Source organism: Polypterus senegalus, chromosome 2 (genome assembly GCF_016835505.1).
Source record: "Polypterus senegalus isolate Bchr_013 chromosome 2, ASM1683550v1, whole genome shotgun sequence".
NCBI lineage: Eukaryota > Metazoa > Chordata > Cladistia > Polypteriformes > Polypteridae > Polypterus > Polypterus senegalus.
In genome coordinates, this window is record NC_053155.1 from 48,761,560 (window position 1) to 48,779,173 (window position 17,614).

At 41.0% G+C, this 17,614-nt stretch overlaps 1 protein-coding gene across 8 annotated transcripts in view; it reads left to right on the plus strand.

The window, feature by feature from the left end:
* Positions 1 to 3,375, plus strand: part of mid1 (midline 1) — a 637,552-nt gene extending 634,177 nt beyond the window's left edge. For all 8 annotated transcript variants that reach the window (XM_039743637.1, XM_039743638.1, XM_039743636.1 and 5 more), the window contains one exon: positions 1,560 to 3,375. In XM_039743637.1, the coding sequence (XP_039599571.1) occupies positions 1,560 to 1,908 (349 nt within the window). In that variant the 3' untranslated portion in view covers positions 1,909 to 3,375. The remainder of the gene's footprint in view (positions 1 to 1,559) is intronic.
* Positions 3,376 to 17,614: the final 14,239 nt, after the last annotated feature.

The window sequence follows — 17,614 nt, forward strand, 5'->3', positions numbered from 1 at the left end:
ACACAGAAACATTTTTCATATTTTAGTAGTAAATGACAAAATGTTGGCATAAACTATATAATGTGTGAAGCCTGAAGTCCAAAGATCAAGTAAACACTTTCACAAAAGGTTCAAGGATGATACAACAGCTTCCGTGGCGTAGAGGTAAGAATTGCTGACTTGTAATCAAGAGTCCCCGGTTCCATCCCGACTACCTCCTATACGTTATTTACCATTTTCAGTAGTGAGCTGCTCTTATTGTTAATATTATACAGTACACACATACATTTGGTTTGCGTCTGTAACAGATGGTGTACATTTATAGTACTTGTAAAAGTTACCTTTTTTTTTCACTTTTATTGTCTTAGTCACAATCACGATACATACTACCGCCCTAGGGATCTGACGCTGTTAGTTTTTATTTGAAACTGGGAATAACTGTAGACATGAGTGGTGTTTTGAAGCAATGGAACTGGACATTCTCTGATCTGGAGGGATAAAAGCTGACATACAAACGCTGGTGAATCTGCCTTCTTCGTATCTCACTGTCACTTGATTTTTTTTTTTATTCAGTTTTATTGAGTGTCCCTGCAGTGATGGATTAAAGGCCAGAAGTCCACATCACCATCAACCCTGAATACAGTGAGAACTGATTGAGATCATTTATGTTAGGTAGAATACCTAGAGGGGGCTGGGTGGTCTCGTGGCCTGGAACCCCTGCAGATTTTTTTTTTTTCTCTAGCCGTCTGGAGTTTTTTTGTTTTTACTGTCCTCCCTGTCCATCGGACCTTACTTTTATTCTATGTTAATTAGTATTGCCTATTTTTTTTTATATTGTCTTTTTTCTCTTTCTTCATCCTGTAAAGCATTTTGAGCTACATCATTTGTATGAAAATGTGCTATAGAAATAAATATTGTTGTTGCTGTTGTCCATTGCTCTACCAGATTTGGCTCTTACTTTGAACTCAGTGTTGCTGGAATGGTGTCTATTTCAGCACAACTGAAGAATTTGATTTTAAAGGGATCAGTAAATGGATGGATGGTTGCATTGTCTTTTTTATATGGGCTTTTGTGACTTAGAAAGGAATGTTTGACGGGGAAACATGGTGACTCTTTGGCTTCCATGTTCAGCAGTTTCTTCGTCGTCTACCCTCTATTAGAAATAAAACATTCAAAATGCCTAAAAAGATACACCCTGCAGAGTTTAGAAAACCAAAAATGTGCTTCTGTAAGAAACTCATTAAAATTTCATAAAGAAGTAAATAAATAAAGTCAATTAAATGATAAATTATGGTAAAAGCCTGTATAAATGTGGGACAGTAAATTTTATAGCCCTATTAATGAAAGCTTACTATAATATTAGTAAATTACATCCAGATGGGTGCCACTGCCAAGGCAAAACACATTAACGCCTAATGAATTTCAGGCTCAGTTATGGTCATGGCGGCTTTTTCCTTTTTTTGTATTATTAATGCAAAACTATTGTAACAAATGTTTCAAACCCATTGAAGTACATGTTTTCCTTTTTCTTGATTCTATGAGATTTAGATATTAATTCTTGCATTTCTTATTACTTGCAGGTATGCATTGGGAATCGCATATAAGTCCGCGCCCAAGCACGAGTGGATTGGGAAGAACTCGGCCTCCTGGGTGCTGTGCCGCTGCAATAACTCGTGGGTAGTGAGACACAACAGCAAGGAGCTGCCCATTGAACCATCGCCCCACCTGCGGCGAGTCGGGGTTCTGCTTGACTATGACAATGGTTCTCTGGCGTTCTACGATGCCGTGAGCTCCCAGCACCTTTACACTTTTGACATTTCTTTTGCACAACCAGTGTGCCCTGTGTTTAACGTGTGGAACAAGTGTTTAACCGTTTTAACGGGGCTTCCCATCCCTGACCACTTGGAGTGCACAGAGCAGCAGCTGTGACCACCATGATATCAGCCGTTCACCCAGACACATCGTGAGGACCATAGACATGGCCTGGACTGGAACTGCCTTATTTTTGACATTTTTTATTCCTTTAAACAGACCAGTCAACTTGGCCATACCGAAGACATTTGGTGTAATTGTATAAGCCATGGCTTTAAATCTTTTTCTTTGAACGTCTCTAATAGTGAAAAACAAAAAAGAAAATGATAAATTATTTATGGGGAAAACAAAAACAAAACAAATCTGACTAAACTTTGTTGTAGACCTGCTTTGCACATTAATGTTTGCTACACTATGATATTTATGCTTAGGTGATTAATTGTGGAAATTAGGGAAGGCGGTTTCACTCACAATTTGGTCCTTTTACATTCCCGGCTTCGTTTCATGTACATGGTGCGCTGTTTTCAAATTATTTTGACATAAAGGAAAAAGGATTCTGGGAAGATGACTGGCTTTTACTAAAGTACAAGGCACTCTCAGACAAAGTGACTAAGCTAACATTAAGGTGGGCTTCTGCTTGTCGGGAGTCAAGCATCCAAATGCTCCCTTTTGTTCTTATGTCACGTATGGGTAAACAGATTTCTTTTTCGTTTTTTTTTTTATACTTTTCATTTTTTATTATTATTGTAGTTCTTCATTTTGTATTCAGCATGCTGATGTATAATAAACTTTGAGGAATGTAGCACAGCAGTTACTTCAAACAATATATACAATACAGTATATGGATCATTTAGCCAAAATGTGTGTGCTCACTGTCGTACCACCTTTAGTGCTGTTTCTGCTCCTTCCAAAGGCCATGCGTGGGATTTTTTACTATGTGTAACACAAAAAAATAAATGCTGACAAAACAGATAAAGACAAAGAGCGTAATAAAACACAAACACAAGCCGCTCTAATAGACTGAAGGAAATGTTTGGAATAATTGAGCGTCACATCAGACAGGCGTCACTGTGCGCCATTACACTTTAGCAGATGTGTGAGTATCAATAAGGCAAAAATTTAAATTTAAGTGGATTTTAATGGATTTGAGGAGAAAAGACAGATGGGATTTTTGACTTTCACGTGGTGTGAGCATGACTAAGAATGAGTTAATTGTAGAAGAACGCATGGTAGCCATTTTAAGGAAAAGGCAAAGATCTTTTGTACAGCATCACCTGCTCACTCCACCCCAGGTCGCCATGTTTTCCATATCACCAGTGTCAAAAGCCCGCCATTGTCTCCTGAAGGATCGCAAATTGACCCTTAGGCCAGTGAGCATTCATCTCAGGTCTGCACTCGAAAACGCCAGCCTTTCAACAGCTTGCTCTTGGAGACTTGGGCCCAGCAGCGTGTGGACTGTCTGAGGAGCCAATTCTGACAAAAAATAACTTCAGCTTGTTTTCTGTTTTGTGTCAGGGGTTGTCATTCTTTTGGAGAAAGATAAATTGTTTATTTTTCATTACCTTCATTGTATGTTTGCAGAATTAAAAAGTTTGACAAACTTGAAGATGATTTGTATGCTTGTTTCTTATTTCCCCTAATGCTACACTACTGAAGACGGACCACAAAACTCCAAAAAACATTTGAAAAGCTGTTAATGCTGCCAATAGTAATAAGCTAAACGGGTAAGATTCAATTCAAAGTTTTGCAAAACTGAAGCAAAATTTGTTTTACAGGGGATTTTGCAATATCAAAACGTGAAACTGATAAGAGTTTCTGGGTGTTTGGGTGTGGAACTTGGAAAACGTTGCTCCATAAACCCTCATTCACACTTTTGCTGTATTCTTTAAAGCAGATGCTTAAAGCCTGCAATCCATATCACACCGCTAATATCAAGTCTATTTATGCCTCCTGTTCACTTCACTCCGGAGGTCTCTCCTGTCTTTTAAAAATGGGTCATGCTGGGTACTTTCCACACAAAACACCATCATACACACAACTGGATTTTTTCCCATAGGTGAACTTGGTACACAGAAAGTCGCTGACGCTTCTTCGTGCGCCCACAACAAAACCTCTTTACGCGTCAACCGCCTTATTGTAGCTGAGGTTCTGTAAACCTGTAGTGATATTTATATTCACTAAGGATCTTTATTTAACTCTTTTAGGGCGGATGTCGACTTTTGTCGACAGGAGGGGTTGAGGGCTCATGTCGACTAAAGTCGACATCCAGGAATAGAGGGCGATAATCAGCTGTTAAATGGCGACAAATCTCACTGTCACGTCACAGGCATTCCCTCTGTGCTTGGAGGAATGCTAGACTCGTTGACTCAGCAACTAATCCTAGCGTAGCGTGAGTTGCGAAATGTAAACAATGGCAAGATGGCATCGACATGTGACAAGGGAGCGAAGGGAGTGCAGAAAAGAAAACACTCGGCAGACAATGTTTTGCGCATTATCACGGAGTCGGACTCTGATTTTTTCAGAATCGGATTTTATTGACAGTGATTAGGAGATTGAGCAAGAGAGTGAGAAGCCGGCATCAGCTGATCAAACACCAGCCGATGCCGCGCCAGCGGATCTGCTGCCAGTTGAGCGCCTTCGCGCAGCAAGGTTCGCATGGGATAAATACACAGACATTGATCCGTTGAGAGCCGATCTGGCTACCGGACTTCACAAGACGGCATGGCTTGCTGTTGGACACGACAGATCACCAGCTGCTGTACTTCAGGCTGATCTCTCCTGATGCTGCTTTTCAGCTACCGTCAGATGAGACAAACAGGTAGGCAGAGAAATTTTTTGAATCGCGGGCTGCGTTTGCATCGCATTCTCGTTTTTCAAAGTGTAAACCCACAAAAAAAGACGAGATGAAGCGTGCTGTGGTATTACAAATAGAGATGGGACAGAACTGGTGATATAACTTCAGGGAGCATTGGTCCAAACGTGCTTTGTCCCCTGGTGGCTTTGGACAGGTTATGCAGCATGGTGATAGGTACGTGCTGCTGCAAAGTTTTATTCACTTCTGTAATAAACAGAAGCAAATCCCATGGGGTGAGCCAGGCTATAATGCCATACATAAAATTCACAAAGTTTCAGAAGATGAAAAGAGGTGACAATACGGTTTTCATGCGGGCAGAAAACTTGGTGGCAGTGGAATGGCACAATGGCAAAAGGGTGACTTGTCTCTCTACAGTACACACTAACAATATATGTGAGAAAGTGCAGCAACAGACAATTGAAAAGTAGGCACCAAAGCAACACGTATTGTAAGCAGTGCAATGTGGCAATGACTGAAATTGGCTGTTTGAGCGTTATCAGACTTTGCAGGACTTTGCTATATAAAATGTATGTGAAATCATAGAGTATGCAGGCTCATACAACATGCAAGACAGTAACATTTGTCAAAAGTAAATATTTTTTGTTGATTTGATATGTTAAACAATTGCTTTGTGTTCTTTTTTAAAAAATGATAGTTTTTGGAAAAATATTCAGCCCTGGGAGATAAGAAACAAAAAAAAAAATTAGCCCTAAAAAAGTTAAGTAATAAATTACAGGCGGACATACAGGCATGCAGAATTAATGCATAAAAATGCCTTTAGACAGGAACTAAATGTCCTTCTGTGAATGGCATGAATTTCACTGGAAGCAAAATGTGCTTTTTTGTGTATTTTTGTAGTTTTATAACAAATTCATTTTTTGTGTGAATCTTATCATAACTGGTTATAAAATCGCTGATCGTCTTTCCTGGGTTCAACTCCCTGGCCTGGTTGGAGTTCGCTTGGAGGCTCCACATTCTCCTCTTTTTGTCTGTCATTGAAGAGCATACAGCACACCTTTGACGATTTCAAAACGAACCATTTCAGAGACAACGTTTATTACAAAATAATTCACAGGTCTGCAAAATTAAACTCATAAAAAATTGTTTTAATTATGAATAGTTATTTTCATTTTCACTCATTAACACAATCAAAAAGTAATTAGAATTCTTGTCATGCCGCATTTAAATAGAAAATTGAAAAAAATTTGCAATTACACTTTAACAAATGAAACATTTGCACTTTACATTTATTTGCTTAGCAGATATTTTTATCCAAAGTGACTTACAAAGGAGGTCACCATAATTGAGCAACACCAGGTTAGGTGCTCTTTTGAATGAGTGCAGCAGGGCAGAGTACAAAAGTTGATCATCATAAGTGATGAAACACAAAAAGTACCAGCTGACAATATGGCAGATATCCATACAGCAAAAACATTTGTTAACAATTTGATATTCACAGAACTGTAGGCTTTTCACCTGCCTCTTAAACACATTGAGGGAGTCAATGAAGGAGGTGGGCAGCTCATTCCATCAAAGAGAGTCTGGATTGGGATTTGATACCACATAGAGGTGGCATCACCAGACAGTGTTCACTAGCAGTGGGCGAAAAGGAGCATCGGACCTCACACGTGTCTCCATACACACTGGTGCTGACTCCTCTGACTACTCTGATTTGAACTTAATGTGCGCAGTTACAGGGTGTCAGTGTGGAAACCTGAGGAGAGGTGTGACATCTGCCCATCTTGGCTGGATGAATACTGTCCAGGCCAGTTCAGTGACTCTTCATGTTTTTATCGCTACTCCTTGCCATCATCACTCCAGATGAGAATCCAGCAACACTCATTGAGTGACACGCAACTTGCCACATCAACATCACTCTGGCCCTGCTCACCCCTTGAAATAGCCATGTTTCTGGAGTCACAGACAACTCTCTACAATTACAAAGACATCAGGCCAGATCTCCTTCTCACTGTCATTAATAATTCTGAACCAGGTCTCCAAGGCAGTATCCAGCCTGCAGGCTCTCTTTGAAGGAAAATATCAGTCCTCTGGGTGCCAGTGCAGCTTTCTCTCAGTCATTGAGGCTCCTGTTTGGACCTTCTCGACCCTGACCCTTCCGTGTAGTCCATTTATCCTCATATTCTCTTTCATATGTTAATTTCCAGACTTCCATCTGAAGCTGATATTTGTTTTGGATTAATAAAAATGAACTCTATTAAGATATTCTAGGATGTATTGAGTATCAAAAATCTGTCAGTAGATGAAATATACTTCCAAGTTAAATTTCTATCTATCTACTTAATTTTATTTGTCCCCATGGACAAAGAGAACAGAAGCTCTTTCAATAAATAATTGCAGAAATACAAACATGAATTTATACAAATACTATAGTCTGAACACACACCAGAAAGACTAAAAATGAAGAAAACAAAAACTTCCGATTTTCCTGTCACAGTCCCAGTGAGGCATTCATTATGCAGACATATTGCTGTTAGTGTAAAGGAGCCCAAGTAGCATTTCTTGACACACTTATGGTGAATAATTCATTGTCTGAAGGTCCTCAGTGTTAGTGTGCCTGAGAGAGGGTGTGCAGTACTGTTCATAATGGCACTCAGTTCTGTTTTAATTCCTTCGCTAAGACCACCAAGGGGACAAGAGTGTGTCTTATAACTGAACTTGCCCTTTTAATTAGCTTGTGATTTGCTGGGCCTATCCTGAAGTGATGTTACCAGCCCAGCATGCAACATTATAGAAAATCGCTCTGGCCATCACAGAGTTGTAGAAGATGCAAAGGATGTCACTTTCCACATTAATGGAATGCAGTCTCCCAAGACAAAAGAGCCTGCTCAGCCCTTTCTTATCTAGTCCGTCTGTGTTCTGAGACCAGTCAAACCGGTCACAAATGTGGACCCTTAAGTACTTGTAGGTTTGGACCACCTCTACATCCACTCTTTAAATAGTGACCGGACGATTGAAGCTGTTTGATGTGGTGAAAGTCAATAACCAGTTCCTTGGTTCAGCTGATCAGATGCAGACAATTCTCTTTCCACCAAGAAACAAACCTGACCTCCTGACTCCTGCACTTTATCAATACACACCATAAGTGCAGAATCATCTGAGAATTTCTGCAAGTGCCATGACTTGGTGTTATATTGTAGTCAGAATTGTACAGAGTGAAGAGAAAAGGAGATAGGATTGTTCGCTGTGATGATCCAGTGTTGCTCATATCCGTATCAGAAAGACAACAACATTATTATTATTTTTATCGTCATCATCATCATCATCAACAACACACTCAGAACTTGGAACTTCTTGACTAGGTCTCCAATAATATTTGAATGTACTGCCAGGTAAAACAAATGCCACCTGGTTGCAGAAAATCAGCCCCCTTCAAACTGACCATCTGACCACGGGACAATAAGAACTAAGGAATCTGATCAATTACCAATAAAAAGCAACTGGCACAAAAAGGAAAAATAGATGGCGGACCAAAGAGGAGAAGCATTACTTGTTGATCAATGTAGAAGAAGTGACACCAACATAACCAAGAGAAGGATGTGGGCCACCAGGACTAGGGCTGCACCTGGGGTGGTCGGGGCTCTGGGTACCATCAAGAAAAGATTTGACAAGACTCTGGAGGAGCTGCCAGGACACCACACACCCAAGAAGTCCAGAAGATTGCATGGATGAGAACCGCTCACATTCTCCATAAAGTGCTGGGTTAAACCTTGGGTTTCTGGTTGGGACACAGATACTCAGCAGCAGTCAGCAAATCGCTGTGATAAATAATATTTATACTTAAATTAATGATAATAATGTCAATAATACTAACCAATCACATGAGCTTTTAGGTTTCATCCAATGAAGGATTTCCACACTTTTTGCTCATAATATCGGTGTGTGAACACATTTACACCATAAAACTGAAGACTCTTCCAAGGAAGCACACAAGCCTTCAAGCCAGTGTGCTCTGCTACTCTTAATTCTTCTTTATATACCAACATACTGGAAAAACTCATTAAATGTTGCTACAGTTTAAATGCAAATACATTTTCCCTGACATTACAAATAAAACTGAAAGTTTTTGCTTGCCTTCCCCATGAGAGGACATCCTGCCTCTATGGAATTCTGCACATACAATGAAAATGATCCGTCTTGAAGATTGGTGATGCTAGTTTAAAAGTAGCAGATGTGTCTAACTGATATAATGGCGAGAACAACATTTGATTGTATAGAATTAAAGATGCTCGATTCGTGTGCATCCATGTCAATAAATTACAAAAGCCTCATTTTCCTCCGCTGTGCACTTCTTCTACTTCAGACTTGTTTTCCTTATTATACCTATTGAGATGTAATTTATTTTCTCTTAAGTACTGTTTTTCCTTCCTTTAGCTGTCGGAAAACGAGGGTGATGTATTACAAAGCCTTCGGATCGGCCTATTTAAAACAGATCTACTCCTCATTTATGTGTGACATATGCTGGGCTCATATAAAAGAGTTTACATAAAATTTGCTTTATCCGGCACAGTGGGATTTTAGCAATGCCCCCCAAAGATTTCTTTTTCAAATTGCTATTCTGCAGTCAATTCCAGCAATAAAAGTGAAAAATTTACATCGGCTGGAAAACCACAGCATGTGGTAATAAAAACCTGGCGAGTTAACGACCACTGTATACTGTACACTGTAACTTTTAGAAGTGTCAGAATAATAAAAACAGGCCATAAAATTACTTGTGCAGTTCAAGCACTTTATGAAGAAATCCATCCATCCATCCCACACACCCACACACACAGAGTTTCAACATTAAGGAACCAAAATCCAGACATTCTTGTCTTCTGTTAGCTTTTATGAAAACACACGGAGGACATATCTGGTATGCGTCCAGATTTCAGAACTCATTTTTATTTGTCCAAGTTCATGCCGGTCAGCCTTAAGTGCAAACAGGAGCCAAACATGAATGGGAAGTCAGTCCCCCACACGGTGCGTTCAAAGCACATGCCGGACCCCCTTTAGGGATCACCAAAAAGTCTAACCGCAGAGGAAACTTGAGAGGCGTAAGAAAACCCACGTGAGCACAGGGAGAGCCTGCAAACACGTGGAAAGTGACCAGGGGTCCAAGAGCTAACCACTGTGCCGCTCTGCCCTGCCACCTAATTCACAGTTTGGAATAATTTTTTTTAAACTTTCTGAATGTCATATTTTACCCCTTAACTAGAAAATAAGATAATTAATATTAACAGAAAATACAACATTGAATCAAACATAAGCATACCTGGAGTTGGCACAGAACTGCACCCCCGCTGAGCAGCACCTACTAGTGGCTACATTTTATATCTGTTTAATAATCTGTTTTATATTCGGCACATCTTGTTATTACTTGAGTGCATTTCCAGTAACTAAAGAATATGAGGCCTCAATAACAACCGATAAACCAGGCCATGGCCTTCCCTAGCCTGCCAAGAAATAGGCCTCACCCGGGGTAGTCTGACCCCAACCTCTGCTGACCTACTCCGGTGTTCAACAGCGAATTAATGTTAACTGAAAATGCAGCATTGGATCAAACATACCATATATACTCATCCGCGGATAAGTCAGTGTTTGATTTTACCGTATAATTTCCGGTATTTTATAATGTCGAATACAGAATACTCACGCTATTGGTCCAAGAGATTACGAAATGCTAATGGCCACCTGAGAGACTAACCACGGAGCACACAGCCTTTTTTTTTTTTAAGGTATTGTGCCTGCGTGACCACACGGTAATGCCCGAAGTATTCCAAAGCAACGTTTGCACTGATTTGTGGTTTTTGTATTTCACACCCTCATACACCTTTATCGTAAGAGCATCCCTTATCTACGATGGAGGGCTTGATCAAAAGAAAATATGAAGCTGGTTTTAAATTAAAAGTCGTTGGGAAGTGGCGAAAGAAATTGGTAACTGTGCTGCTGCAACAAAATTCAATGCGTCTGAGAAACTGGTGTGATATTGGAGGAGACAAGAAGATGTAAAGAAAATAATGTAAGTGTTGCATTTTTGAACAGGCATATAAAGTGGGGTCTGATTTTATTAGCAAAACTTTTGGGTTTCAAGACCCGACTTATACGCGAGTATCTACGGTAAGCATACCTGAAGTTGGTGTAGGGCTGTGTCAGTGTGCATCTGCTAAGGATAGAGGGGTTCAAGGGTGTTTCCACTCTGAAAGAGAAAGAAGGTGAAAGGCCTAATGTTTTTGCTGTATAGCCATCATCAAGTGTTTAACTGGAAAGAAAAAGCAGGTAACAGATATAGAGAAGAAGGAGGGAACAATGGCAGAGCAGATAAAAAGGAGAAAAAGTGAGTAGCTGAAACACACTGCCATTAGACAAGATGAAGGGACAGAACAAAAAGTTACTTGGTCACCGAGACCTGAAGAACGATATGATCCCAGAGTAAGAATGAGTTTAGCTTCTCCTGTGTTTCTTTGTAAAGTGTCTTAGAAGCCCTGTGAAAGAACACAAACAGAAAGATCATCGTGGTCATGATCAAGGGATGTGAAGTGTCCTACAATAGGCTTCGTAAAGTCTTTAATGTTAACGGCTCAAATGTGCTCCCTAAAATGGTCTGCTAGCTGTCGTTTCTCTCATGTAGATGGCAGGACACGTCCTACAAGAAATGCAGTAAATAAGATTTTTAGACTGGCAAGTGGCCTGTTGCTTAATTCTGAATTTACCAGAGGGACCAGATATAAGTGTATTGTAGGTGGCATATTCACAGGTGGCTCCTGCTACAGATCCAAGTGCCTGGTGGGGAATGTGCCTCCACTCTACCAAGTGAGCTGTGGACGAGAACTTCGTGTAGGTTAGGTGCTCGATGGAAAGAGATCGAAGGAGGAGTAGGACAAAAAGTCTTCCTGCAAAATGGTGAAATTTTGATTGATGACCTGTGGGAGAGACAGAGCGTTGGAGTGGGACGGCAGAACCAACGGGATGAAGCCTTCATTTTTAGGGTTCCCTTTAGAGCGGTTATTATGAGGTCTATTCACGGCTTGATTGATGACCCTGTTCACAAAATGAGAAGGGTCTCAACTATTAATGAAGAAGCCCCTCACTCTGAGTGCCTCATTACATTCTCATATTCATAAGGATGACTAGTATACTTGTTAATATAGGAACCCTTTAAACAGTGACTGCAATGTCAGCTAATTGACTCTGCTCTTACTGTAGCCGTGGCCAGTTATTACAAAAGACATCATATGATGCTAATGTGTCACATTTCAGGTGTTAAGAATAATGGTACATTATGAAAGTCTAAGTAAGCAGTTGTTTTTCTAAAGACTTGTCTGTTTCAGCATTTCATTCCCATGTAAGACACCTTTTGATGTCTGAGGTGGCAGTAATGCACAAATAAGTCAGTAATAAAAACCTAATCAAGCATTGACGGTTCCAGCTTTCTAAATGATGTTCTCTGCCTTTGATAACCTTGTAAAAATCTGTCAGCCTGTCACTCTATTCCAATATTTTGCAAAGTAAAGACATTTTTTGGTCTGTCTCATAGAAGCATAATGAATGACTGCCCAGATATTACTAACTTCCACGATTATGCACAAGTAAGCACTGCAATTATGTTGGAATTTGTTTTAATATTTAAAACGAATGCCTCAAAGGATGTGAAGTTGCCTACATTTTTAGAAGTAATTTGCATTTTGTTACAATGAATTATTATTATGAGGCCTCCTCCTCCTCCTCGACCAGAATCTCTAGACTTATGAAGGAACGAGTATCCATCTGGTGACACCTCAGCTAGGGGAACAATGTCACATTTACTAAGCCAGGTTTCAGTGAGAAGACACAGATCAGATTTTGTACTTAATAAAATATCATTTACCAAAACAGCTTTAGTGCCAAGAGAGCGAATGTTCAATAAACAGCATTTAAAACTGCGTGGTTCTTTCTGAACTGCTGATATATTTTTTGTTTTAATTTGAAGTAAATTTCTATTACAGATGCCCCTGGTGGAGGGTCTGGTTTTATCCCTTGGTCTTATTATACAGCTTATTTTTTGGTTATCAATTAATTTAAGGTTTGTATCAAGACTAAATTTACTGGATGCCCCACAACAGGGATTATGGGTAACAGCTTTAGGAAAATAACAGGTGGGATAAACAAGAGCCTGTGATTTAAGATCACATGACTGCAGCCTGGATGGTGCTCTAATTAGTCAGCCAGGCAGTTTTGCTGCCATATTTTGGGATAATACATAAGATCCCCTCCAGTTAGGATGAAGACCATCTCTTCTGAAAAATCCAGGCCTTTCCCAAAAATTGTTCACAAAGGCTATACTTTTATTTGCACACCAGGGGCCTCATGTATAAACAGTACATACGCACAAAAATGTTACGTAAGAACGTTTCCAGGTTCAAATTGCGATATATAAAACCTTAACTTGGCCTAAAGCCACACACATTTCCACGGTACCTCATACCCTGTTGTATGCAAGTTCTGCGCTCGGTTTTGCTGACTGGTGCCACTCAGCGTCAAAGCAGTGCTACTGTTCCATTGTGGTTTCCTTTTCTTTTTTAGAGCCACATCCCTGACGTGGCTTTATAAATACGCTGAAATTAACCGCATATTGTTTATTAGTTTAATGCATCTGATTGTAATTAACCTGTAACAATGTAATGGTCCACAAAATGGTCAAACTATTCTAAATACAATAGCTGCTTTAACGCTGTTACTCTCACTGCACCTTCTTCTTCTTCTTTCAGCTGCTCCAGTTAGGGGTTGCCACACCAGATCATCTTTTTCCATATTACTCTCACTGCACCACTCAGAGTATTTATATCAGTGTATCTGAGTGGGGAATCACAGCAGCTGACTGGAAAGAGAAATATCGGGATACAGCATCAAGCACACGCTGCCTCAGCCATGAAGTCTATTGAACTGCTCTCATACGGCAAACGCTTCAGAGCCTTTCCTGTACTGACCTCATGGTTCAGAAAGAGTTTCACCCCAAGAACTCTAAATGCACTCAATCAGTCCATCAAGTGCTCTTTGTAGAACTGTTTGTACTTATAAGTACAATCACCTCACTGTACACTTGCACTTCAGTTATAATATCGCACAACCTGCGCCACTTTATAAAGTGCGTATTTACATATGATGACGATATCATTTTTAAGATGAAATGCAGCAAAATATGTTTATTATATTATACTGATAAAACTTTAACTTCATTTAAATAATCTATATTGTTAATAATTAAACATGTGAGGACACGGTGCTGCAGCACTAGCGAGGAGCTGGCATTCCGTTCATGGATTGTTCCTGCCTCGCGCTGTATATTTGATGGGACTGGCTCGACAAGGGAAGGATAGATGGATAGAATAATTAATCAAGTACTACGAAGATATTTCAATGTTCCTTAAAAGTTTTGAAGAATCGTCGTTGTAAGCTTACAGATGGCTTAACGTATTACAGTGCTGATTGTGTGGCGGTTGGGCATTTGGAGAAAGAAAAGTAAGGACAGGAATTAGGGGTTAGTACATTTTAAAGAGACAGTACTGCTACAATAAAGCATTTCACTGAAGGTAGCACCAGGCGCAGCAAGCATCTTGCGTGAGACATGAACAAATACTGCGCCACCGTGTTCCCATGTTCAATAACATGATTTAATTTCTGTCATCATGAAAATTATATCACATATACATCTCTGTATTTTAATTATTCAGAGAGCTGTAATATGTGGACGAAAACTTCAGACAAGACAGCAGGTGTGGTTGTAAATCAGCTTTATTTTGCAGAGTCACAGCGAAAGTTTCAGAAAAGCAAACAATCAATACATGACAGCGTCAGGGCTCTTTTGAACCCCGTCTGTTGGGTGGGGCAAGTTTTTATACCCCTAGAATGCGTGATTTAATATCATTATGAAATGTAACAGTCAATACGCTTATTATACACAATCCTTGAGCCCCTTCAACGCCCCTTGTGCAACCCGATTTCTCGGCCCCTTTTGTTATGGCGTTCAGATGTAAGCTAAGGGAAAACGTGATAAGGCAGACTCATGTGTGGAATGCTCAGACCTTGAGTCCTTTGCACAAATATTTTTCTGTTTGCTAAAACAAAGCATGCTTTTACATGGTTTCAGAAAGCTTACTTCTCAGACGTGAGTTAGTACAAGGGAACGAAGAGAACATTCGTCTTCCACATTCCCCCCTTTTTAGCAAACAAAAAATATTTGATCAGGGAGAGTTGAGTGGGGCGGCACGGTGGCGCAGTGGTAGCGCTGCTGCCTCGCAGTTAGGAGACCCGGGTTCGCTTCCTGGGTCCTCCCTGCGTGGAGTTTGCATGTTCTCCCCGTGTCTGCGTGGGTTTCCTCCGGGCGCTCCGGTTTCCTCCCACAATCCAAAGACATGCAGGTTAGGTGGATTGGCGATTCTAAATTGGCCCTAGTGTGTGCTTGGTGTGTTTGTGTGTGTCCTGCGGTGGGTTGGCACCCTGCCCAGGATTGGTTCCTGCCTTGTGCCCTGTGTTGGCTGGGATTGGCTCCGGCAGTCCCCCGTGACCCTGTATTCGGATTCAGCGGGTTGGAAAATGGATGGATGGATGGAGTTGGGTAGGAGAGGGGATGGAGTGGAGTGAGCGGAGGAGTGTGGGGTGGTTGTGCTGAGTTGAAGCATTTCTTCTTTGTGTAAAAAGTAAGCCTTTGCCATAGAGGCAGTAAAATACTTGGATACAATGTATCTTATCAAGGGAACAATACAGCAAGCTACAAGCAAGAGAACGATAAAAGCAACCGTAAGAGAGATGAAAACTGACTTAAGCCATTTAACCAGGTTGAGTGGAGGTGTGTTCTGACTCAGGACCCACAACAGTGGCTACAGCTCAGCTAAATGAGCCACCAGAAACCTGCAAACAGGAACAAAGCACAAGAAGTCCCCGGCGACATGAAAATAAATCACCCTAAAATGTCCAAATATTGCTGTTCTTATAGCTGAAAGTGCAGACAATTTTTACTATTATGTTCTAGAAAATAATCTGTAGGAAGAACAAAAATCCAGCTTTCTTTCAAGCCGTGCTTTATATAGCGTCTTTCATACATTTATTACTCCATCCATTTTTTAACCCGATTCAGTTCAGGTTCTTGGTCATCTGGCACCTATCAAAGTTGTGGGCACTGGAACCCTTGAACTGGATGCCATCCTATCACAGGGCACACTCGTTCACATGTCCATAAGAAACACCAGGCAAAAGTAAATTATGCAGTTAACCTAGTTTGTACATCTTTAGGATATGGCAGCAAACAAGGATACCACAATCAAGGGTGTCATCTTTTGCAATGTGAGACGTGAATCCAAGCAGGCAGTCCCTCAACTTTAACAGTGTGTGGGGTGGACAGCAGAACTTGGAACGGTCCTCTCCTCTCCATCTAGGCTGATGCCAGTGTTTCTTTCGAGTATCTCTAACCAGAATCCAGGTTACTAACGGAATCTGGGAGTCCTAGTTCTCCAGGCCTGATTCACCTGCTTGTGGACTTCCTTCAAAGAAGCTCAGAGACCTGTAAGACTGGAAAGAAGATCATTGTCCACAGTATGCAGTGAAACATTACCTATGACCATGCCGACTGGCATGGGCCGTCCGGTCAGAATTTCGAATGGCGACAGCCCTAACTGCCGATGTGTTCTTCCCCTTAATCCCATCAAGGCCAGGGGTAGAGCATCAGGCCAAGTTAAATTTGTTTGCTCACAGATTTTAGCCAATTTAGATTGCAAGGTACCATTGCATCGTTCCACAATACCTCCACTTTGGGGGTGTTATTTGCAATAAGTGTGTGCCATTATCAGCTTGTAAGTTCTGCGGTATGCCCCATCTAGGTATGATTTCCTTTATTAAAGCTTTTGCCACAGATTTGGCATCTGTATGTTTCGAAAGGGGAGCTTCCACTCATCGGGAGAACACATCAACAATTACTAAACAGTATTGGTACCCCTTTGATGGTGTTAATTCAATGAAGTCCATTTGAAGGTGTTCGAATGGACCCATTGGGTTAGGTGTAACGGCAGGACTTACCTGAATACCCTTTCCTACATTAAATTTCTGACATACTGCACAGCATTTACAGAATTGCTCTGCGTATCTAGAGAAGCCTACTGCTTCCCAATGTCTCTCGACCTCTTGAACCATTGCATCCTTTCCAGCGTGATCCAGGCCATGTGCAATTTTTGCCATATCTGGAAAAGAAGCTTTAGGAAGGAAAGGTTTATTAGTTTGCTTATGAGTCCAGATCTCGTTGACCAATGATCCTTCCTTGGACCAGTTTCATCTTTCTTTTTCTGAAGCTGAACTCTGTAAAGAAATGACTAAATTACTAGAATCTCTGTCATCTGTCTGTTGGAATAAAGAAATTAGGGTATTATTATAAGCAGTGTGGAGGATTGCCGGCTTCTTACTCCGGCCCTCAACCCCAGGAGGAGCTCTCCTGACAGCATGATCATGCCCCAAGTTCGAGCAGGGCCTCATGGACTATGTAGTGTTTATACACAGCCCTGCTGGATACTTGGGGACTACCGGGAGTCGCTGTAGGGGGGCTCGTGGGCTCTTATGTGCCCTATAACCCAGGAGAAGAAAAGGACCGTTTACCCTGACCCGGAAGGAATAAGGAACTGTGGACTGATTGGGAAGGAACACCTCCGAGTCAGAGTGTATAAAAGGACTATGGGAAAGCCCTGAGACTGAGCTGAGCTGGGAGGAAGGGTGGCTAAGTGTCTGGGTGTTGGAGGATTGTGTGTTTACTGAGAAGAGAGGAGTGGCAATGCTTGGTGCACATTATTAGTATAATAAATAATAATTGTGGACTTTTTACCTGGTGTTTGGAGTGGTACCTGAGGGTTGAGAGGTGGATCAGAACCTCTACGCCGACACTGGCGTAGTCGGCAGGATACTCTGGCTGTCTGTTGGCAGGGGACCTGCATTTAAAATAAAAATTGTGTGGGC